At 51.2% G+C, this 23,482-nt stretch overlaps 7 protein-coding genes across 7 annotated transcripts; 3 read left to right on the forward strand and 4 right to left on the reverse strand.

Annotated features, from left to right (window-relative positions):
* Positions 1–872: 872 nt before the first annotated feature.
* Positions 873–3,738, forward strand: CTRU02_202036 (dynamin family protein; the record flags this gene model as incomplete). Its single annotated transcript, XM_036725397.1, has 2 exons — positions 873–3,252; positions 3,290–3,738. 2 exons carry the CDS (start codon positions 873–875, stop codon positions 3,736–3,738), a joined length of 2,829 nt encoding a protein of 942 aa, XP_036583075.1.
* Positions 3,739–4,101: 363 nt separating this feature from the next.
* On the reverse strand, positions 4,102–5,709 carry CTRU02_202037 (cation efflux family protein family; the record flags this gene model as incomplete). Its single annotated transcript, XM_036725398.1, has 2 exons — positions 4,102–5,205; positions 5,290–5,709. The coding sequence occupies 2 exons, from the start codon at positions 5,707–5,709 to the stop codon at positions 4,102–4,104; spliced, it is 1,524 nt and encodes a 507-aa protein (XP_036583076.1).
* Positions 5,710–6,572: 863 nt separating this feature from the next.
* CTRU02_202038 (uncharacterized protein) lies at positions 6,573–7,703 on the forward strand (the record flags this gene model as incomplete). Its single annotated transcript, XM_036725399.1, has 1 exon — positions 6,573–7,703. One exon carries the CDS (start codon positions 6,573–6,575, stop codon positions 7,701–7,703), a length of 1,131 nt encoding a protein of 376 aa, XP_036583077.1.
* Positions 7,704–13,692: 5,989 nt separating this feature from the next.
* Positions 13,693–15,582, forward strand: CTRU02_202040 (MYND finger; the record flags this gene model as incomplete). The annotated part of the gene is made up of 1 exon (XM_036725401.1): positions 13,693–15,582. The coding sequence occupies one exon, from the start codon at positions 13,693–13,695 to the stop codon at positions 15,580–15,582; it is 1,890 nt and encodes a 629-aa protein (XP_036583078.1).
* A 1,246-nt stretch (positions 15,583–16,828) lies between these two features.
* On the reverse strand, positions 16,829–18,284 carry CTRU02_202039 (rRNA processing protein; the record flags this gene model as incomplete). The annotated part of the gene is made up of 3 exons (XM_036725400.1): positions 16,829–17,151; positions 17,217–17,904; positions 17,958–18,284. The coding sequence occupies 3 exons, from the start codon at positions 18,282–18,284 to the stop codon at positions 16,829–16,831; spliced, it is 1,338 nt and encodes a 445-aa protein (XP_036583079.1).
* Positions 18,285–20,409: 2,125 nt separating this feature from the next.
* On the reverse strand, positions 20,410–20,931 carry CTRU02_202041 (cyanate hydratase; the record flags this gene model as incomplete). The annotated part of the gene is made up of 2 exons (XM_036725402.1): positions 20,410–20,431; positions 20,501–20,931. 2 exons carry the CDS (start codon positions 20,929–20,931, stop codon positions 20,410–20,412), a joined length of 453 nt encoding a protein of 150 aa, XP_036583080.1.
* Positions 20,932–22,151: 1,220 nt separating this feature from the next.
* Positions 22,152–23,381, reverse strand: CTRU02_202042 (uncharacterized protein; the record flags this gene model as incomplete). Its single annotated transcript, XM_036725403.1, has 2 exons — positions 22,152–23,067; positions 23,116–23,381. The coding sequence occupies 2 exons, from the start codon at positions 23,379–23,381 to the stop codon at positions 22,152–22,154; spliced, it is 1,182 nt and encodes a 393-aa protein (XP_036583081.1).
* Between the last annotated feature and the right edge of the window lie 101 nt (positions 23,382–23,482).

Consider the following 23,482-nt stretch of genomic DNA (forward strand, 5'->3'; position numbering starts at 1 on the left):
GGCGGTGGCGCAAGTTGATAAGGATGGTAGTATTGATAAAGTCAGGCTGGTCGGGACAGAATCAGGGTAAGCAGGTACGGATTACAACGTACACGCCCAGCCGGCTGATCTGGGTGCGCGGCAGCTAAGCGTCCGTGCTGATGGGGAAAAGAAACGGTAAATAGGAGAAATGGACAATGGCCGCCTACGTGGCTACTCAGGGTGGCCTCCTTGTCCCTGATGGTTGTAAATGAGGGAGCAAAGTATTGCAGTGAGTCATTTGATCTTGGTATGGATACGCCGTGCCAGGTTACCGGGATGCCCACGGGTTCTGTTGACTCCAAACATGCGGCGGCGACTGGTGATCGGGGGAGCAAATGGAGCTAGAAAGGACGTTTACTTCAACTGGCGGGGTATGACGAAGGCGATAAGGACCTTAAAAGACACTGATAGAGACATAGAGAAAGTATGTATGCATCAAATCAAATCGAGTTCTACGGAGGCTCGTTTAGGCGCCCCTTGAGGCGACTTTCGGAGACCGGCAGACACATTCAGAGACTTAAAGCCTGAGGTGCCCAAGGGCAAGTGGATTGTCATAGTACGTATGTTTTGGGGTACGTCAATGTGGTCCCCACTTCTGCAAATGGGCTCTTCATGCAACGAGCTGTGCACTAGAACACAATCGCGAGAACCTTCGCTTCACGCCACTTCTGTTCGCGACATCTCGACGGCTTTCTGATGGCCACATCTTCCTGACGATACGGAAGCGCTGGGGACACTACAACAATCCAGCTTTAGCCACCAGGTTTACATCTTCGAGTCATTTGTTCTGATACATCGCATGCGAATACACCGCCAGATCTCGCTCAACGTCCCCGTGCTTTGCCAGCAGCATGAGCGGACGCCTTCTTGCTGCAGGGCTTTCGCCCATGACGCGACGCGCCCCCGTCCAAGCAGTCCGTCATTTTCATCGACTCCCCGCTGGCGGGCTTCAGCGAGCTGATGCTGCTGTTCGAGCCACCCGACGACGCATGTGGTTCCCGGGCAATGCTTTTCACAATGCCGTCATAGTTCGAAATGCGTCTTTCGCCCGGTTTCTGCCAAAACTCGTCGTGAAGTTCGCCAGAATTCCGGCCATGTTTGGCGGATTGGCAGTTGGAACACTCGCCTGGGTTCAGTATCAAGCTAATCGTACGTTCTCCCTTCGACATAAGAACCAACTGCTGACCACTTCGTCCATAGAGCTAAGCAACAATGCCTGGGATTTCGTTACCAAGACAGGAGAGGGGCTATCCGATGCTGCAACGAATATATTTGGCGGTGCCAGAGATATTGCAGACCAAACAATGAGAGGATGGGAGAATACGAAAGAACAGTTCGAAACTCCGGAGTGGCTGCAGAAGGTCTTGCGCATCCATGAAGAGATTGGGACTGGAAAGGGGGGGGACGAAGGACCTGGCGGAGAACCCCCCAAGCAGAGCAGAGCCGGGGCAGCCGCAGTTGTCGGAGCCTCAGCAGCTGCCTACGGATATGATCAATCTTCTGAGGACGATCCCCGAGACCCTGGCGAAGTGGCTAAGGACGACCAAATGATGGTTCTTACCAAGAAAATGATCGAGATTCGGGGTATACTTCAACAGGTTGGCCAGTCAAGCTCTTTGACCCTTCCTTCTATCGTGGTAATCGGATCACAATCGTCCGGGAAAAGCTCCGTTCTCGAAGCTCTTGTTGGTCACGAATTCTTACCCAAAGGGACCAATATGGTTACTCGGCGGCCGATCGAGCTGACTCTCGTTAACACACCCGAATCAGACGCAGAGTATGGCGAGTTTCCGGATCTGGGGCTCAGGCGCATCACCGACTTCTCCTCGATCCAGAGAACGTTGACTGAACTCAATTTGGCTGTTCCAGACACTCAATGCGTCTCGGACGATCCAATTCACCTTACCATTTACTCACCAAATGTACCAGACTTGTCTCTTATCGACCTGCCAGGCTACATTCAGGTTGTGGGCCAGGGCCAGCCACTCGAACTGAAGCAGAAAATATCGGAGCTTTGCGACAAATATATCCAGCCACCCAATGTCATCCTCGCCATCTCCGCCGCAGATGTGGACCTAGCGAACTCGACAGCTCTGCGTGCTAGTCGTCGTGTGGACCCTAGAGGTGAGAGAACCATCGGAGTAATAACCAAGATGGACTTGGTGGACGCTCCTCGTGGTGCAGCAATCCTAGGCGACAAGCAATATCCCCTCAGGCTTGGATATGTGGGTGTTGTCTCGCGAGTTCCACAGTCAAGCAGCCTATTCAAAAGGTCCGGCAGCATTATGTCCGTCATTGCCAAGAATGAGAAGGCTTTCTTTTCATCGCATCCACTCGAGTTTGGGGAAGGGTCTGGAGTCAATGTAGGAACGATCAACTTGCGTAAGAAGCTCATGACAGTCCTCGAACAGACTATGTCTGCCAGCCTACAGAGCACGAGCGATGCCATTAGGCAAGAACTAGAGGAGGCAACATACGAGTTCAAGGTGCAGTACAATGATCGTCCACTGTCTGCTGAATCCTACTTGGCAGAAAGCCTCGACGGCTTTAAACACTCTTTCAAACAATTTACCGAGGAGTTCGGTCGCCCTCAGATGCATCAACTACTCAAGCAGGAACTTGACCAGAAAGTCCTTGACTTACTTGCGGCTAGGTACTGGAACAAGCCGATTCAGGACTTGTCTCCTGCTCGGCCTGAACCGGACAACCTAGCGGATCTTCCCAAGGCGGATCCCAACTCTCTATACTGGCACCGCCAGCTCGATGCATCTACCTCATCTCTCACAAAGCTTGGAGTTGGAAGGTTGGCAACAACTGTCGTTGCCTCCTCAATCCAGTCACATATTGACAGACTCATCAAACATTCAACCTTCAGCAGCCACCCTTTTGCTAGGGAAGCCATTATGGAAGCTGCCTCGACCATCCTTAATGAGAGGTTTTACAGCACTAGCGATCAAGTGGAGAACTGCATCAAGCCTTACAAGTTTGAGATTGATATCGACGAAAGAGAATGGGCTCAAGGGCGAGATCATTCGGCTGTTGTGCTTAAGAGGGAGCTTCAGGACTGCGAAGCTGCGCTTAAAGGCATTGAAGACACTATAGGCGGCCGGAGGAAGCTGAGAGAAGTGATGAACTTCGTAGACCGCGCGCGTAAGGGGGATGTTGTCGTCGAAGGAGACGGACGAAGCGGTGCTGGGGGTTTCAGCGCTGCACTTCTCACCAGAGGTATGGGTACCCAATTCACAAGCCATCGGTGGATATTGCTAACACGGGCCAGGACGCGAAGCCGTCTTTCTCAGAGACCGCGCTGACATCATCAAGATGCGGCTGATGGCAGTCAAGTCTAAACAATGCGCCAACCTGAAGAATAAGTACTACTGCCCCGAGGTCTTCCTTGATGCAGCAGCCACAAAACTGGCCTCGACAGCTGTGTTGTTTCTCAATGTTGAACTTCTCTCGGAATTTTACTACAACTTCCCTCGAGAGCTTGATCTTCGCCTTGGCAGACACCTTTCCGATGACCAGATCGAGAAGTTCGCCAAGGAGGATCCCAAGATCAAGAAACATCTCGAAGTCATCCGCCGCAAGGAGCTTCTAGAATTAGTTCTCGAGAAGATGGAGAGTTTGCGACAACTCGAAGGTCGCGAGCGGGAGCGGCAGAATGGCAGCAGACCTATTAAGGATGAGAAACAACGGGGGCGTTGGGGGCTGTTCTGAGAGCCGCAACAACCACGGTGATACTTACAAGGATATTTTTTGCTCTGGGCCTGTGACGCATTATGACTAAGGTGTAAAAAGGAGTTGTGGTGTTGAACGATAACCTTTAGTGCGGCTTCAATTGTCACATTGGCGGCAAGAAGCAGGTTTACTCAACTTAGAATTCTCTTTGGTATTTTTCTGTACAAGGATATATAACAAGAAGGATACCCTCCTCGAAAGAAATAGACATTTCACTCAGGATTTTGTCCTTTTACACACAAAATGATGCCTTAGACGAATCGGCTTTGACAGCCCCAAAATACAATACAACGCCTTACAATGGTGATGATACCTCTCTTGAATTCGCATTGCGTCTTGTGTTTAAACAGTTACGTCAATGCTCGTCTGCAAGGTTACCTCCCATCTCAAACTCGTGCCCCGACCATAACCTTCGCCAAGTCTGTTCTGAATCAAGGTTGATATCCGGCTGCGTAACTTGCTGATGGTGCCCTCGTCACAACCTTTAGCAACGCAGATTTTGAGGTTAGCCATGCATAAGCCATAGTGCACTTGCCAGAATTGTGCATCCTCAATACGCGTGACGTCAGGCTCCGCCTCAATCTCCCGCACCACAGAGGTCACACCCTCGTTACCCCCGTTGCCGCCGTACGACATCAATAGCATCAAAGCCTGAGCCATAGCCAACTTGGCGCCGAACAGAAACATGGAGGCAGCAATGGCAGCGCAAAGTGTCCGATCCAACCATATGTAAGTCTTGATAGAAAGCAGGGGTAGGAGAAGTAATAAGCTGGAGAAGAACACAGTCAAAACATGGAAAATGTTAGAGAAGTGGGTAGGAAGGCCGGCAAGCCAGGACACTCGCATAATTCTAGCAATGCGAGCGTGGTTCTTTAGGCCGTACGCGGATATAGCTGTGCTGGCGATCGCCGCAAAGGCGGCCCAGTCTATCTCTCCGGCCGATACTCGATCATGTATATGTTCATGGTGAGGTTCATGCCCGCCTTTTGTCTCGAGCCAATGTTTGAGGTTATGTGATATAAGATCGAATCCGCCGAAGAGCAAGAAAATAGACATGGCGAAGCCGGCGAGAACCTCAGCTCTCTCGAGACCGAATGGGTGGCGGATACTGCTACGCCGCCAGACTTCGAAATTGCCAAGGACCTCGACAGCGACACAAATAGCGGCACTGCCGGCATCAAAGAAGACCAAGTGAGACAGTCCCATCATTGCCATTGAGCCTTCGGATATGAAGAATAGCCAAGATGCAATGGCCAAGTGGCACAAGCTCCAGTAGAGCCGGGCACGCTGATCGCGAGACATGCTCTTCCATGCCTCCCGAACGGTTGGTATAGGGAGTGAGGCTGGCAGAACAGGTGGTGGCCGCTGAGGTGGTTCTTGAAAGATCTGGTGCTGTGTCGAAATTGAACTATGCTTGTACCGATGACCGCGGCGCTGGCCGATGTTCTAGGGGAGCCATTGTCAGCAACAGGGTAACGAGTAGAGGGCGAAATCGCTCGCCTCATATTTAACTTATGTCGCTGAACATACCGACTTGACAGGCGACGTTGAAATGACCTGCGTCTGGAAGTTGAAGGGGCTTGGGACGGCAGAGCCCCCGGCAGAATGAGGATCGTCTTCAGCCATGGCTATTGTGTCTGGACGAAGGAAGTCCAGTTTCCGGTTAGAAGAGGGTGATAAAAAGCCAGAGCTTATGGGTGTGGAATCCACGTGGGAGGAGCTGTTGCTACCGTCGTAGCCGCCGTTGTCAGTATCGTGTCGTTTGTCGCCGTCGTCGTCGTCGTCGTCGTCGTCGCTGGCAATATTTATTGATGGGAATACAAATTGAGGTGTAGGAGTGACATGGGAGGTTCTGTTACCGCCGTCGCCTTTACCGTTTCCGGGGCTCGGTGGGGTGGCAGGCAGACTTGGAGGGGTGGACAGGTGTGCAAATGCACGGCTGGAAGCCATGAGCCATTCGTTTCTTGCACAGCAGCGATTAAAGGCGTGGAATGACAGGCAAGAACAACAGGGTTATGGCATTGATTCCCAGTGATCGCTTAATCGCCGGCATTCATTGTGTGAAAAGGCAAGAGATATAGATGTGGTTTGCCCTCCCAAAAAAAAAGTACACAAGGATGTTATGGGACGAAACGCGCGATCAATTACATGGAACGACACCTCTAACAGGAACTCTGATTACCACGTATCCGTTGTGAGGGAGACCATGGCCGCAGCTATGAGGAATGAAATCTGGAGACCCAAACTTCCGTCTCTCAGATACTCGCTACATTGCATGTGATGCACAGAGTTATCCCCCTTAAATACATGTAGGATAGCGACCAATAAGGGAAGTAATGGGGATTGCACTCAGTACCTAACATATGCGGGGTATGAGCATGCGCAGATAGAGGTAAGGGACGTGCTTCCGCTTCGGATTGCCTACATCCCTTCCACAGGCAGGGTGCTAGTATATTTTTCTTTTCTTAAACCATGTACCAGTGATCTGCGTCGTCACTCTACAGGGGCTATTGTGGTTTCCCGTTAGTGCTTCAACTTTCAGGCTGGTTGGAAAGGGACCGCCCCAATGAATAACCTCCAAACCATGCGCTCCTTGCGAGAAACAGTTGGTTTATGAATAACCAGGGCATAATTTTCTCTCTTAACATAGATTCGCATGCTACTGATATAACCACTACTTGCAACTTGAGAAAGCACTTCACACACGGTCTCAGCCTCATGGTCATTGCCCGCCTATCCTTACCCATTTAACTGATCCCGACTAGGAGCAGCCTTGCACGTTAAGAGATAATTGTGGTTTGGCATAAATCATCATGAACCAAACCACGGTGGCTGCCGGCGCCGGCGCAGTAAGTCCCACGGATGCGAGGAATCCATCGTCACGACAAACGTTACCGTCGTCGCAGTTGCAGGACTCTCCGGCTCCTCATCGTCGCACTATTTCCGGCACGAGCCTGCTATCCAAGCTTCCCTTTATGCGGGCCTTATCTGACGGGAAGCCACATCAAGCAACCGACCAAGACACATTACACTCTGTGCCGGCGTCCATGTCGACTAGTATGCAGCAGCAGCAGCAACAACAACAACAACAACAGCAGCAGCAGCAGCAGCAGCAGCAGCAGCAGCAGCAGAAGCCGAGGAAGAGAAAGGGCTCACTTAGGAAGGTGGCCTTGTTGGGGAGAGGCGCGCAGCGCGAACGTAGGGAAGCAAAGCAGCTTACCATCGACACGTCGCATAGTGTAACTCACGATATGGAAGTGGCAGGGCCCCGGTCCCGTCCTGCAACGGCCAGTACCACAACAATCGACCAGGACCCTTTGGGGCTTAACATTTCAGACTTAACACCTCGTCCTTCTATGGACGGGTACGCGAGCAGGACCAGTCTTGTCGAGTCATCCATTTCCTCTGTGAGACCACACCAACCCACCGATACCGAATCGATGATCACGAGTCCTACGATATCATACACGTCCACAACAGATGAAGACGATGTCCTACACATACCAAACCATATTTCGTCGCCTCTACGGCCAGACCTATCGCTCTCTTCAGGATCTGAATCGTACTTTGCGAACAGAGGACGGCGGTCCATTCTACAAGCCAAGTCGCCGCTCTCTTACACTGGATTGTCAAGCACGCCGCTGCCACCTACTGACGCGGAATGGGACTACTCGGAGACGGAGTGGTGGGGTTGGGTTGTTTTGATCGTTACGTGGATCGTTTTTGTGGTTGGAATGGGATCGTGCCTGGGCATCTGGAGCTGGGCATGGGACGTTGGGACGACACCTTACGCTCCTCCTGAGCTCGAGGACGATCCAACGTTACCTATTGTTGGCTACTATCCAGCCCTCATCATCCTCACCTGCATCATGGCTTGGGTGTGGGTGGTTGTGGCCTGGGTTGGAATGAAGTATTTTCGCCATGCTAAGATCAGCGGGGATTGAGAACATGTGTGCGAACCATCATCTTGTTGGCTTAGCTTTATCCAATATGTTTCGTATTGGATTTGGATGTTCTCAAACCTGGAAGCTGGTATATCTCGGCACAATGCGTTCGGCCACCATAAATACCAAGTGCAATTGGCGAGTTTTAAGATCATGGCGTATGGCACAAGACGCCCAGCGCACGGGGGTTGTGCTCGAAAAGCGAGCAGGAATCACATACGCCCCAAATCGGCACATTACTTCCCAAAGTCAAAACGAGTACACAGCAGCAAGCACATTTGGTTGCATGTCCTGAGAGATAACTATGCAGTCATTGATAGACGGAACCGATGGGTGCCTGAATAACATCTGATGAAAGGCAGTTGGACTAAACCAATGGTTAGGGGCTAGCCGTTAGTACCTCAGTCTGCGCTACCCGTTTAACGCTGCAGGTCATCCTCTAGTAATCCTGCAAACGGGTGACAAAAAAATGCACATGTTTAGGCGCTGGCCACATAGAAAACTTTGTGTGTGTTGTCTTTCTCTTAATTTTCTTTCTCGATACTGGGGTGGCCTGCCAGCAATGCGAGGACGTTGCTGCAGCGGGTGGGATAGATCACTGAAGCAAGAGGGCCCACTGCCTGCGCGTAATGAGAAGAGGAACAACGGGCTCGCCAGCCTTTGAGCGGAGGACAAGGGTCCAAGGACCGCATGTTGCAAGATCTCGGCGGTGGAGGTGGTTGGTATTATCCTCCTCATCCTCCTCCTTCTCCCTTTCCTGCCCTTTTCTTACTTGAAAAGTTGAAGAGGGGGAGAATGGGAAAGTGGCTAGTGCCTTGCTCCTAAAGAGTCCTAGACAGGTAGATGCAAAAATGGAGATGAGTTGGAGAGAACGGACACTAGTAGTAGCATGCATCCACACTGACATTCGACGAGGACGCTGACGGAGCTTCGGTTCTGCCAGCAAATTTGACAGCTCACTCATAAGAGGTCGGGGCGGTCGAGATAGTTCGCAACTCACACAATGCTGCAAAAGAACATCAACGTCCACCCTGCAGGTTGCAGAGAAGAGCGGGCAGAGGCTTGATGAGTGCCGGCTGAGACATGCCAATTGAAACGATCATCGTTCGGGGGCCCGCGCATGGACTTGTTCTGACTACTGTATAGCCGCTGGATGGACCTGATAAGGCAAGCTAGTAGCAGCAGATCAGCGACTTGCTCTCCCTTCTGGCTGCTTGGTCGGATCGACAGAAAGACGAGACAAGACATTTAAGAGCTATGGTGGCTCGCTATGGTGTGGGTACGCATCATGCTGTTGGCCGAGGCTCGCGCTGTCACGATGGTACTCAAGGTAAGGTATGCTCCTGGAAGCCAAAGGTACCTTGAAGGACAGAACGCACCTGGATGGTTAATTGGCAGTCCGTGAGCAATGGCCAGGAACTCCGCTGGCAACCGCCTTTCTCCGCTCTTACAGGTGCACCTCTCCTTTCCCCCTCATGGCAGCGGCTCCATCTTCTGCACATGTGGAGGAGAGCGGGCACAAACTGGTTGGAAATGCAAAAAGTCTTGGATAAGAGGGAAGTTCAGGACTCGGACCCTTGAGGAATTTGTGCGGGACTTGGCAGTGGATGGCGGCATCGCACCCGATGAGGGAGTGGTAAGGGATTGCTTCCAGCCCCTGGTCTATCCATGTCGTATTTAAGCGCTGTTGGGAATTGAGATGGCAGAGGAAGCAAAAGGACGCGCTCGTGTAGCCAATCAGTAAGGCCCGAGCCCCCATCACCTTTGGATGGCTGGAGTTCCAGAAGAAGCCGTGCGCCATTTTGCAGCTACCATACAACGCTCTTCGTGGTGACTTTTGGCACTTTCGATCAGATTTGGTGGTTGATAGACTCGGCCAGGGCGTGGGGGCCGACTAGGATGGTTATGCACCGGGCGCCAAATGTTGGTGGTTGAGTTGCCTACAGGCTTGCTTTTCGTGGTTCCCAGTGGCCTGGTCAGCCCCGAATCGTAGCCTCGTGGCAAACGGTGTGAAGTTGATACTTTTAGAGACATACTGGATATTAGTGATGATTAGGGGGGGGGGGGGGGGGGGGGCAACGCTAGTTGGTACACGTCGCCAGGCTAGCGCCAGCGCCAGCGGCAACACGTTTAACGCCTCCCCATGATCAGCTGGATCGGGGAGGATGTAGTAAATGGGTCGCCCGTAGACTCTAACCCATCAAGCTCCGCTCGCTATATTGTTTTTTCGCCACGACTGTAGACATACACACATTTAGACAGGCATTAAAGAGACTGAGTCAATAATTGCAGTCAGCGTTAGCCAAGGCAGATTGCGACTTCAACTAGGTCTTTATTATTTACCAGTCTCCCACTGTACCAAAAAGGTGCCAGCCTAGCTCCGTTGTTGATTGTTCTATCCCCAAATGTGTAAGAAGTACGGACAGGTACCTACCTACCTTGGGGGTGTGGGTGCTGCTGACCGCACCAAGTCCGCTGGTGTGGAGACTGCTGTCTGAGTCTGAGGATTTCTACTGCTTCAATACATGCTACGTAGTATATTCCACACTCTAGTCACTTGGTATCTGTAATTGAGATTGATACATGTCTGTGCTCGTGCCTGTGCGCTGCCTCCATCGTACCTCCTCCCGACACGGCGTGACCTCACAGCTCTAGTATCGTCTTCCGGATGGCAGAGACAAGCCTCGACGCCCGTGACGGAGATGGCAAGATCTGTGGAATGGGAAAGTACCGTTGGAGTTGGATCTGGGACAAGCGCCCCTGCTGACGATTGCTGAAGATCTGCCGCATTCCAATGCCGCCGCGCTCTTTGTGTCAGCAACGCCGAATTGAGGGAGTAACCATAAGGCAATGCTAATGACGGGATATTGATGCCTGTGCTGGCAATGTTGATGGCCACAAAAGTTCTGAGACGAGCAGCTATGAGGGTAAAGAGGATCAAAAGCCCACCTTAGCACTCACAAATAGGGACCATGTAACAAATCGAATGCATATCTACCCCCACAACCTTGACTGCGGGTGAAGTCATATGGAGACGGGAGCATCCTAGCCTCGGGGATGAGGGCCTAATTGCAGTCGGACCACCATCACCATCACGAGACCCTAACCACCCAGCGCACGAAGGATTTGATCTGATCAATTCAATGATTTGGGATATGCATAGAGGAGGCTTACATCAAATTGAGCCAGAATACCAGCCCCTACTTTGCTGCAGTCCTGACGTAACAAGTGACTAGTTAATGGCGATTATGGGGCTTGACGGGGTTCGCTCGGAACTTTGTTGACTTGCCTGAGGAGGCACGAGCCTACAGCTGACATACTACGTACTGGGTATTAGGACGCAGCATGTGCACGGGACCTGAGGCGAGGGGGCCGCTTAAGAGGCTGGAACCTCACGACATATGCAGTACAGTGGCATCAATGCAGCTACTATCCATCTCGCATGTCGGGACATCTGCTGGCAATCAAAGTTTGCCCAGTCATCTCGCGCTTTGTAATATTCATTTCATTTCGTTTTCTTTGCTTTTTCCCACTTCCCCCATTCACCTTTTTCACATTGTATTCGATTCTGTTTTGCATGTACCGGCCTGATCATGTCGTGATCCTACCGGCACGTGCTTCATTATTTTTATATTATGCGTGCTCCTAGCACAGACTGTTCATGGTTTAGAAAGGAGGCGGAAATTGATGCAAGCCGATAGCAAAGCGGATCGGGACTCGGCAGGCACGCTATCGAGCCGCTGCAATGCTTAAAAAATAAAAATAATAACTAAATAAATAAAAAGCAAGAAAGCCGAGTGGATTCACAGACAAAGAGCAAGTGTGTTCCAGGCATCTGGAAAAGGGAGAAAAGACGGTGAGGGCCCAGAAAATACGCAGTAGAACAGGAGATGGACATGCGATTTCGAGAAAACTATATCCCCTCGCCGGATGCGGCTGGTGGCAAGTGCGAAGCTGACGGCGTGGCCGGTTCGGAACCTGGTGGCTTTTCCCGATGCGGTCACCTGATTGTCTTTGTCATGTTGTTCCTGCTAATGTTTCCTTTTCATATATGTTCTTTCATGTTCGCGATAGGATAGATAAGCAAAGTGCTTTATCGGAGTTTGCAAGAATCTTCGTACACCGCATAGCGAGTTACGTAGGGACGGGGAGCACCTGGCACAGTAATCGACTCTGCATTGGCGTGCTCATAATTTGAGGGGGGCGGGACTCGTCTCCACTATCCATTGTCCCTCCTACCTACGCACTACAAAGAAGAGCTACTCTGGGGCTAATTCAGAAATCTGTCGGGCTATGTCCGTCGCACTGGGTCGCAATGATGAGTTATGTAAGCCTGGAAGCAATGGTGGAAGAAAACGTAGCATGGTTATCACAGTATTCCCGCGCTTGCCCTAAGAAAAATATAGGTATGTACCTGGGAAGCCAGGGACAGGTGGGGATTGAAAAGCCAACCTTGCATTTCAGAGTTTGATTGGATCATTCACTAGGCTTCGGGCTGCGGCTTGTGCACCCTTTCCCTGAGTGGTCTAACCCTGTGAAATTTACCACCCGCCATCCATTCTCTATTTTGCACTTCCACTAGGCCCCTGGCTTCAGTGCCTTCTCCCACCTTCTCACCAAAGGATCTCATCTCACCATCTCCTGCGTAGCGTGTTCCGTGCCTCTTCTATTACATGCCAGCACTTGTTGTGACCCCAACCTAAAAGCCCTGTCCCCGACCAGGCGTAGAGCGGTTCAGTTGCGCAGTGTGCTGTCTTCCCCCTTGTGCTCCCCTTCAATCCCCAGCCCGCCAGGCTCGTTCTGCGGAGGCTCCAGCTTTACTTCGTTGTCGTTGGCGTGCTGAGCTGTTATGTGTTGTGGGTTGTGTTGTGCTGGCTTGTAAGGATGCTGTCTGTACTTAGGCATCTTATCACTGTGTGTATCTATACCTAAGGTATGTGCGTAGAGAGAAGAGCGGAACCCAAGCAGGAGGTGCCCTGCTCCTCCCACCTAGTGTACTGTACTTCCTTGGCCACAGTTGGACATAGGCACTTCTACTGGCGCTGCTACTATTGTTACCATCACTGGACTGCACAAATCTCGCGTACGTGCGGATGCAATTCCATCTACATCGTCGTCCCCTTCTCCTCCCGACTTCTGCTCGTTTCCTCCCAACCCCCTCAACTTTTTTTTTTCTCTCCTTTCCATCCATTTCCTCTTAATCAGTGCATCCGCGCCCCGCCTGCTCGCCTTCAAGTTATTGCATGCTCGGTCGATTGCGTATGCCCAACGGCGCCTGTTTCCATCTGCCTGGTCTCTCAGATCGGGCCTGGCTGACGCTGCTGCAATTTCACCGCACTCCGAGTCACGCTTTCGGGTGTTGGTCCTGAAACACAACCAAACCAATCCATCACCCTTCGCCCTCCACGTCGTCTTGCATCTACCTCACCACACTCTCCCCCCTTCTTCACCTCCTCTTTTCCTCACAAGGAAAACCATCCAACAACTCATTTCGCATCTTCGCCTCCTCTCTTCCAGCACAATATCACCTGACTATCTTCGCTTCGACCATTACGAAGAATTCTATCGCAGATTCTTTGGCTACGTCCCGAAACCCCTCGCGCGGCACGAAATTAGCATCGAATCGAGACGAGTCCGCTCACACTATCCGATCCAATCCAGCCAAATCACCCACCCACACACACACACTCTCTCTCTCTCTCTTCCTCTCTCTCGCGCACACACACACCTCTATACAATATCGCCACTGTCGAGCAATCCTACAAATCTTCGACTTCCCCTCTCTCCTCTTTCCTGCTTCCGTCTGCACGCATCTAGTGCAAGCCTCGACACGTCGAGTACGACATACCACCATCTCAATCAATTCCGTTGAAGGGGCCATCCAAGCTGGAAGGGATATTCTTTTTTCTCATACCCTCCCACGGCTGCACTGCCTGGCCCCATCCAACCTCTACTTAAATCTTCTCCGTCATCTTGACCGCCATTCAAGATGAGAGAAGTCAACTTCAGCATCCCCAACGTCAACAAGGCGTCGGTTGGCATTACGACCGCCCTCTATGATCGACGAGCCCTCGACTGCACGTCCACCCTTCCTCTCATCAACTCGCTTAACCATCTTGCCTACCTTACCACCTCTTCCGCCCGCATCCGCGATATTCTCACGGTCGATGGCGGTATCGAACGCTTGGTTTGCATCCTGAAACGCGGTCGCAGCAAGGACATGATGGATATGTGGAAATGGAATCTAGCTTTCCAATGCGTCGTCAACATTGGCGTTAGGGGCACGGAAAATGTTCGCACCCGTGTCGTCGAGGCAGACATGGTTCCCGTTATCGCTACTATCCTCGACAACTACATCAAGGTTACCGAGAAGTGTAGGGACAAATCGGACGACAAAAGCAAAGATCATCATCATCGTCACAGAAGCCATGAGCATCGTAGCGTTCACAAGGCTCCGTCCTTCACAAACAGATCCAGCCGTGTCGAGGTCGATCAAAGATCCTCTCGACGCCAGGCACCTCCTCCTTCCATCGATGTCTCTGCAACATATGCCGGCTCGTCATCCTCGAGTTCTACAGCTGACCAGCAAACCACCGAAACAACGCCCGCTCCGCCTCAGCACCCTCCTGCTGCTTCCACTGAAAGACCTGCGTTTTCGGCTCACCGACATCACCATCACCACCATCACCATCACCACCACTACCGTGCTGCAGAAGCTCGCCACGCAGTTGCATCCCCGTCTCGACAAGTGGTCCAACCCCTTGCACCAGCCGTCCCGGCCGCCGAGACCGCCGACGGTTTTGTCCGACCGGTTCGTGATGCTGACCGTCTCGCATCGATGATGTCCTTGGGTCATGCGAACCTTACCTCGCAACCCTCGTCTCCCACAACTCCGCTCCCACCTCCGCAGATGCGCTCCCCCACTGTTCGGCCCACGTCCATGCTCGCTCCGACCAGTCGATCACGTCGCCGACCCTCGATTAGACACCAAAACTCAACAGTCGACTCGGACGACTTGGTTGGCGATGACGCTCCTTCCGACGAGTCCCCTGATGCCGAAATGTCGGGAACAGGTAATGAGATGCAGTCGGCCGTCAATATCCAAGACATCACTATGGAAGAGGGAGACAGTATGCTTGCTGGATCCACTGCGATGGACTTGAACACGCCTACTGTGTCGGAGACTCAGGATACAGGAGCCTTCAACATTACGCATCGCGGCCCTGTGGACACCAGCAATGCTGCCACCACAACCCCTGCCCCTGTGCCTCCCATTGGCCTATCGCCGAACCGACCTGCCATGGTCACACCACCTCAGCCAGCAATCCCCAACGCCAGCGTCCCCCGATATCTTCTTGATCGCCAACTCGTTCCCAACGCTCAAATGCTTGCTGCCATGCCTCGCGAAGAGGACGTTCTCATGTCTCTGCAGCTACTTGCCTACGTTTCTAAGTATTGTGGGCTGCGGTCCTACTTCCAAAAAAGCCACCTGGTCCCCAGACTCAAAATTGGAAAGGAACTCCGTTACCTGGATGGGGACACTGCCGCTGCGGATCAAGGCGAGGAGGAGGAGCTAGAAGAAGAATACCTGCTGCCCAACGATTTCAACATTTTTCCCCTTGTGGAGAAGTTTACCGTGCGACATCACAGTACAGATATGCAGTACTGGGCCGGCGTCGTCATGCGGAACTTGTGTCGAAAAGACGACACTCGAGGAGGCATTCGACAATGCGCCTACTATCAGTGTGGCAAATGGGAAGAATTCACCCGCCAATTTGCCAAGTGTCGTCGCTGCCGACGCACAAAATATTGCAGCAAGGAATGCCAGAAAAGTGCATGGGCTTTCCATCGACACTGGTGCGTTGCGGCCACCCAGTGAAGTCAACGACGCAACGGCACGTTTGATTGTACCCGAATCACGTCTACTCAGGCGTAATGTTTATACTACGGATTCTTCGCCCCCACGGGTGGCACTGCATTGCACAGCACAGCGTTTTTTCCGAATGGCATGGCGTTTCCCTCGATACCACTGGTCTTTCAACAGCATATTCAAAGTTCGGCATTGGGTGCTTGCTATTTATGGTGACGGCACGACTTTCCTTTTCTTCCACACGATGATAACATCATCAGCTTCTATTTGCACATGGCATTTTACCACTAGACGGCAGTCGATAGCGACAGCAATAACCCTCCAAATACCTCCAGAAACATTTTCTTACGTCATAGCCCTAGCTATGTTGTCTTTGAGATAGACCCAGGCCATCCTTACGTTGGCTCTTCTTGCAACTCGTACGGACAGCTTTCGCGGTGCTCTGTCGACCCGCATGGGCCTCTCTGCTCATCGGTGCAGACCAAGAACGGCACTTGGCTTACATTTCGGATTCAATCAAGGCCCTACTCCAACGCAGGATTATAATTGGTCGGGCGCCATACGATTATAGTCGCATGGGTCCAGAATGCAGATTGGCGCTGCCCGGGAGTTTGTGTGAGGACTTAAGGATAGCTACAGCCACTTTATTTGGACAAGGTAACTTATCACAACCGCATCAGGCCTTATGAAAACAGAATGGCCAACAGAGTGGCTCTTACAGCTTTGCGGTTACTTGGATTGCATCCATGGGTGGACGGCGTGGGAGAACTGAGGCTCAAGGAGTACATTTGAGCAGCAAGCAAGGGTTTGTGATGATGTATGTATTGTTATGAGAGTTTCAACCATAATGTCAGGATTTCTACGGACTCAAAAGCACTGTTATAATTACCCCCAAGTGATATCTAACAGCGCCGCGTTTGATCATGGGCATTTGGTTGGCAGTCCCCGCTAACCATCAGCTTGTAACAGTGCAACCTTTTGCCATGTCCCAAATGTGCGCGAACAACACGGATGGCCTTGAGCGAAGTGAGGAAGTCAGCTAGCTAAGAGATCTAGCAGTAATGGCAACTTTCGGTGTTCAACGTCGAATGATTAGGACAACTCTACATGTATTGGATTAGATATCTACAATCAATGAAAAATGCTTTTGATTCTGGTCCCCCAACCTGTCCCGAAGGGTATTTAACTCCTCGACTTTACTTCAACTCTTCTGACCTGTATAGAACCTGTCCTTGCGCCATCAGCCTCAGATATCTTACTTGCTCGCCATAGCCTTTCTCCTGTTCTTGCCTGGCCGTGTCTTAGTCACTCTGCCTTTGGCAACACCGCCCTTCATACGCTTGGCATTAAACCCGCTAAGATCGCCGGAGCTGATGGCGTCACCAGACTTGGAGTGACGCTTCTTGCCACCGAAGCCATACTTCTCGTTCTTCTTTTGCCGTTTGGCATTGACGCCGCTGCCGCTGCCGCGTGGAGCGCCCGACTTCGAATTGCGGTGTCCCTTTATTTCATTATCGACAGCTACATCGAACAGGTCACCCTCATGCGTGTCAAGGTTGGAAGAATTTTCTTGGCGTTCTGGATTGAAATAATGGTTAGTGAACTGGGTTAAGCCGACAGTTTGCGAGAGGGTTGGAACTTACTCCTCTTGAGTGTCTTGATTTTCTCAAGTGTATCCTTCTTGGTCTTTTGACGCTCTTGTAATTTGGCAATTTGCACCTGCTTTCCAAACTTCTTGAGGTCTCTAAGTTTCCTCGCCTCGGCAGCGGCCTTTTTGGAGCTGGCCTCCTCGATCAGCTTGTCCTTGATCTTCTGCATTTGCCCGTCGTCCTTGGCCATCTCGGCAAAGTAGTCGTTGGGGCGCGAGAAGGGCACGCCCTCTTTAATGAGGAAAGTGCGCCCCTTGCGGGCAGCCTCAAGCGACTGCGAAAGCAGGGCGAGCTCGCGTTGGAGATCGTCCTGTACATCCGGCACGGCTTCAGCAGTGGGTTTAGAGGAAACGACCGACTGGTGAGTCGCGAAAGGGGCGGCAGATGAAGTGTCGATGCGAATGCGATTGAGGGAGGCAAGGAGCGCGGCCTTGTTGTTAATGGTAAGTTTGGTGTGGGGGACGATATCCTCGAGATCTTCCTCGTTGCCTTCGAGGTCAGAAAGTGGCACGTCTTCTTCCTCTGGATCCTCCTCATCTTCGTCGTCATCGTCCTGCTCTTCAATTTCTGTCGGTGTCTTCTTGGATGTCTTGGGCTTCTTGGCTGGGCGCTCGATCTTTTCCTCTACCTCGACTTCGGAATCGGACTCGCTGTCCGTGTCGTCCAATGCCTCGATATCCAACTTTTCAATTGTCAGCCAATTATTTGTAGCACTGGGTCGAATGTAGAACCTACTCTGTCGTCTTCCTCTTCGTCTTCCTCTTCGTCTTCCTCTTCGTCTTCCTCTTCGTCATCTTCGTCTGAATCGGCATCCTCGAACTCGGCGTTCAAGGCGATGCCTCCTTCGATGGAGATAGCATCATCGTCATCATCGTCTTCATCATTCATCTCCTCGTCTCCGTTTTCTTCCTCGGATTCTTCTCCATTTAGTCTAGCCTTCTTGGCCTTTTCCTTCTCAGCTTCGCGGTGCTTTGCCTTGATCTTCCGTTGCAGTTTCTTCTTTTGAAAATCAACGCCCTTATCAGCCGCTAGGGCGAGCTTGAGTTTGGATTTCGTGACCATGTTTGCTCGAAGAATTTGGCTCGGTTGCTCAACTGTCGTTGGTCTTTGGCCTTTTGCTCGATGGGCAACTTCAGCGAGGTGGGGAGCGCTGGGAAAAAAAATGGCGTTTGAAAATAATTCTGCCGCTTCGGAGGGTCCACTTGATAAAGGCGGTCAGGTTGAGTGTGGGGCCACCACCTTTTGTACGCCGGGGCTATGGTCAACACTGGCTGTGGCGTATTACTTGAACCCTGTTGGAAACATCACGAAGCGTACTAAGCCAGCCCAAATCCAGTGCCTCTAGGATGCTTTACTCCCGAAAGCTTCCATCAGTAAAAAGGAAGCTCGCATACAACCTGTAGAATTTCAAAAGACACCACAATGTATATATCAGTTCATCTCACATGGTTTGCTATCGGGTTGGGCACATTTTGTCATTGGCATTTACGAAACAGTGTCAGGCAGTATCTAGTACAAAACATTGCAAACAACCACTCAGTCTCCCTCTACGGTGCAAAGGAGTTTATACACCTGGTTGCTACCGGGTAGTAAGAATCGAGTCCACTGTCATGGGTACTAAAGTTTTGCATACCGAATCATTTGCGTGCTCATGGTAAAGTTTGCTGGACGACCGATATGGCGTTCTTTATTACATACCTAGTAAATATTGCCTGGCTTGATCCCCAGAACATTGCTCTAAGCCTAGACCATGACGAGAAAGGTGCTGTTGTCGCGGTGGCAGCTTGGGAAGAATTATGGATGCTATGAAAGAAAGGGGAAAACAAAATGTTGGCAAGCCCTGCACTTGATCAAAACTGTTGTTGCTTTCTCAAAATCCCTCAGAATGACCGTCTCTTGCACTTGTCCCATATACATCTTGGCATAGAAGCAAAACCACGAGTCCGAGGTAGATTACAGAGCCACATTAACCCGTTCCTATGCCACTCCTACATGACGACGCACATAGTGTCGGTAGCGAAACCAGCGGTAACGCCGTCTCCGATGTTGGTTTGTATTGCTGCATTGGGTTTGGTGATCAAATTGATGCTGTATTGGAGCTCTGAATTGGAATTCATTTTTGGTGTCAGGACGGTTTGAGGTTTTCTGCTTCTATTTTCTTGTGTTCGTCTTTCTTCGATGAGGCATTCGTGGCTAGGCCTTGAGTATTTCTGAGGGTACTGTATTCGCGGCCAGGATAATGCACAAGTGAAGGTAGGTTGAAATTCGTAGGGAACCTTTCGTCTACTTATACTTATGTTTTAGTAAACAGAATCAGCATTGTGTGTTACGGCGAACAATCACGCATGTCTGGCACCGAATGGGTTTTTTACCCCTGTAGAAGCTGCTCTTTGTTAACGGCCGGGGTGTGAAGGACTGAAAAGCTCGAGCGACTTAAGCTCACACAGCGAGTTTCTTGGCGGAGTCGAATAGCCATTGTAGCCCTCGATGCTTGCCCTAGATGGTTACTCAACATGTTAACTTCCTTGATCTCAAAACCGCATTCAAGGTGGTAGAAAACGAGGTCCTCATAACTCGCCACAAGTGCGAAGAAGCTGACTACCACCATCTCTATCGAATACCTATTTATCAACCAATGACTAGCGTCTTAGCATTAATAAATCGTGTGACCTTTCGAGGTCTATTTGGTTCTTTCCTGCTGTGCTACATTCATGACGGTACAGGGTTTGTTGGGGACATCTATAATGAGTTATCGAAGCCTCAGAATGAGCTTGGTGGTTATCCTCAGCTTGTTCTTGGCCCTGCATTATCTAAAAGCCCTGGCAGCCCCGAAACTGAAGGAATTAACTGAGACTGTCGTGGTCAAGGCTCCCAGTCACAATGTCAGCATGAGCATTACAATGACGAATTCTCGATGCTTGAGCATCTTGTGTCCTTTATTCGAATGTATGATTTGTGATTCGTATCTCTCAAACATGGGCTCCAGTTAAATTCCGGATGCTAATCAACTTGTAAACCGTGGCTCTGATATGGGAGTGACACAAAGGACGTCCCATAGCGGTTTATTGCTTTTTCAAGGCAAAATCTCCCCACAACCTTTCCGGCCAATACTGCCCAGCGGACTGGCATGATAATACAGAAGCGAGCATGGCCAAGTTACCTTTCGTGGATCCCGTACCTCCTTTCCCTAGAATCGAGTGAAGGGCAGCCTGTGTCGGGTTAGTACACGTTACTAACTAGGGCGCAGAAGCCCAGAGTCGCGCCAGATGAGAACTCACCATTTGCCCTTCAGCGTAATGATTACCCAAGGGTTTCCAGCCTCATCAATCTCCTTTTCGACGTTGGTGTTGAAACAGATGGCACTCATAATGCCGTCGCCGAACTTCTCGTTAAGGATGGCCTTGTAGGCATAGCCGTAATTCTGCACAATTTCGTACAAACGATATATGAGCGGCTCGACCGGCGGCATAGGCCCAGCTCGACCACGGTCAGGGAAATTGGTGAGCTGGCTCAGTTGCGCGCGGTCAACGTCTAGCAGCTCTGATAGCTTCTCGACATCTTCGTCTGATGCCTGCACCTGACCATAAAATATACCTGCTACGGCAACCTCGCTGCGACCGAGTTGCTTGGCGATAGTCTCGAAGTTGACACCTTTGGTCGACTTGGCGTCAAAGAGTAACTTCGAGTGTGGAGGCAGCCGATCAGCCATCGAGGCCTGGCAGCTCGTTCTTGCGTCAGCTGTTGTGCCCTCAGCGAGTTGATGGGACGGGGGTGTTTCCTCAACTTACGTCAAGGCTGGCAAGTTGTCCAGGCATAACAACTGATTCAAAGCTGTATAAAGCTAGTCGTGTTAGTACGAGGTTCGGATACGTACGGGTTGCTTCAAAACAACGCTGTCGAAAATTCACATAAAACAAAAGTTGGCTTAGCAAAGATTCAGGAACAGACACCAGATGCTTCTGTCACCCGTTTTAAAGCGGGAAACGCTTAGTTCGGACGTCATTCACTCAGACTGTCCATTAGCAATGCGGGGTCGTGAGCTAACGGAAACATCAATCTGAGATGCACCTCTGATCACTGTTCCCGAGGGTGCCGGAGAAAACGCGGCTTTTCGGCTTCACTTATCACATTCGCCTGAATCCCGGAAATATGATGACTAATCGATTCTAGGTATCTAGATACTCCCAGGACAGCCCGGAATAGCTAACACTGCCGGAGCCGGTTTCAATCCGAGCAGAGTTTCAGTCGTGTGCTTGGGAAGCACTTGAAGGACTCGGAGTGGTTGGCCGGAGCCGCCCTGCCTTTGCCTTGTTTACGATCTGAAATCCATGAATGCCCCCCCCAGATAGTCCACGCCAGGCCTTTGATTCTTGCCCGAATGCCAGGCCGCGGAGGCCTATGCATGTAGATGCCATTAAGCGCCCCACCGTGACGTTTATTACAAACTGGTATTATGGGGTTTGGCTAGATGCGTCCGGGGATATCGTCTGCTTTAGCAGGTCTGCAAAAGATCGATATCTCTTGACTCTCCCCCAGCCTGATTCATGGGCACATGCAGGAGTATTTAATCATTGGCGGGTTGGCGATAGTTTGAATAAAGATTTTGCAGCGGGTAGTTGGCCCTGTGGGATGGGCTATGATGTCTTCGCCCGTGGCTCGTTCCGCCAATATGCATTGCCACGATGGATGCTTGCACAGCCGACTGGTTTCCACGGCCCCGAAGTGAATACCCCATCTTCTTAAACGACCATAGGCCTCTCGGCGCCGTCGGAATACGTCGTTCCATGGGGTGCTGCAGGATGGCCAACGGCAGAGAGCCGAGCCCATTAATGGCCACACACATAAGTTATATGCATGGAACTGCTCAATGGCCTCCTTTGGATAGTAAATTCGAGGTCTTGGGATAGTTCTCTTCGCCGAGCGTGCAGATCATGTTGGTGTCGACGTGTTAGCACCAAGTGTAGGCCAGCCCTTCGCATTCCACTCCTTTCTGGCGCCCTTAAGATCGTCCACGTTCAATATGTCAACGCCTTCTCGAACCAAAATTTCCCAAATGTGGTTCCTGATGCTGATCGGCCATGCAGGCAGATCCCAGTATCGGACTTTCAAGCCGCGCAAGTGTGCTTGCTTGATCTGGGCCTTCAACTTGCCGAGTTGAACTTCAGAGAGATCGCCAAACCAAACTGTACCAATGGCCTTTTTGAAAGACACGCTGGTGTAGTAAGAATTCGTCGGGTTGAAGTTGTGGCTGCCCAACTTCGTGAGCGGGGCGTCGAAGAAGGTGTCTCTATAGGTGGCATTCTCCACGACCATTTCAAACGGGGTGTTGCCGGTTCCTACAACGGTAATGGGTCCATAGCTGACCTTGCCATCAATGACGGTACTTAACCAGCCTCTTTCGCGCAGAGGTTCCAGTTGATGTACCACTTGTGGCCAAGTCTCGGCACCGCTTGTCTTGAGATCCACAAGAAGAACCAAAGTTTGGTCCGGGTTTGACTCATAGATGCCACGGGGGCGCTGTTCGGTGGTGTTGTCGAAGTCGGAGTTACGTTCCTCCAGTAACCGAACAAGAGGGTCAACGTATAGGCTAGCGAAAGTGTTTCTCTCGCGAAGAGACCATTTGTCGTGTCCAACAAACAAATCGGTGCCATAGAGCCAAACATCAGCCTCGATTCCTATGCAGCCTGCCTGAAGCGCAGAGAAAACAGGCCTTCTCCTCCAGTAGTCATTGTGTGAATGACAAGGAATAGGCACGACAACGCTTGCTTCTTCGAAGTCCTCAGAGGGGTTGTCCCAGACTTCGCGTGCAACAAACAAGACCAAGTTCAAAAGGACAAAAATAATGCTGCGCATGAATCAGTCGTTGGTCTGGAGGCTGGTTCAGGACACTTACAGCATGGCCAGCCAGACGGCGCCGCACATGAAGAATGAACGCTTCCGGGTCCAAGGCTTCGGATTTATGTAGGCGGGGCCCAGCAACCCATCTTCGGAGGTATAGCTTTCAGCTGGAGTGACAGGTATTTCGAGGTCCCTCTCGTTCCTGTCTTCTTCGTCTGTAGGTGAATCTCTATACCGAGGTACAGTAATGGTATTCCGGGACCACAATTGACGGAAACGATCACGCACAGCGTCGAAACTGGCGTTGCTTACTGGAGGCATGTTGATGCTCGCGGACGACCCCTCGGCAAATAGGTAAGATGGCTACAGACTTTTCAAGACCAGAAGCGTCTGAACGAAGCTAGACGTGTGTTTTCTGAAGT

Source organism: Colletotrichum truncatum (genome assembly GCF_014235925.2).
Source record: "Colletotrichum truncatum strain CMES1059 chromosome Unknown Contig_0001, whole genome shotgun sequence".
NCBI classification, from domain to species: Eukaryota; Fungi; Ascomycota; class Sordariomycetes; order Glomerellales; family Glomerellaceae; genus Colletotrichum; species Colletotrichum truncatum.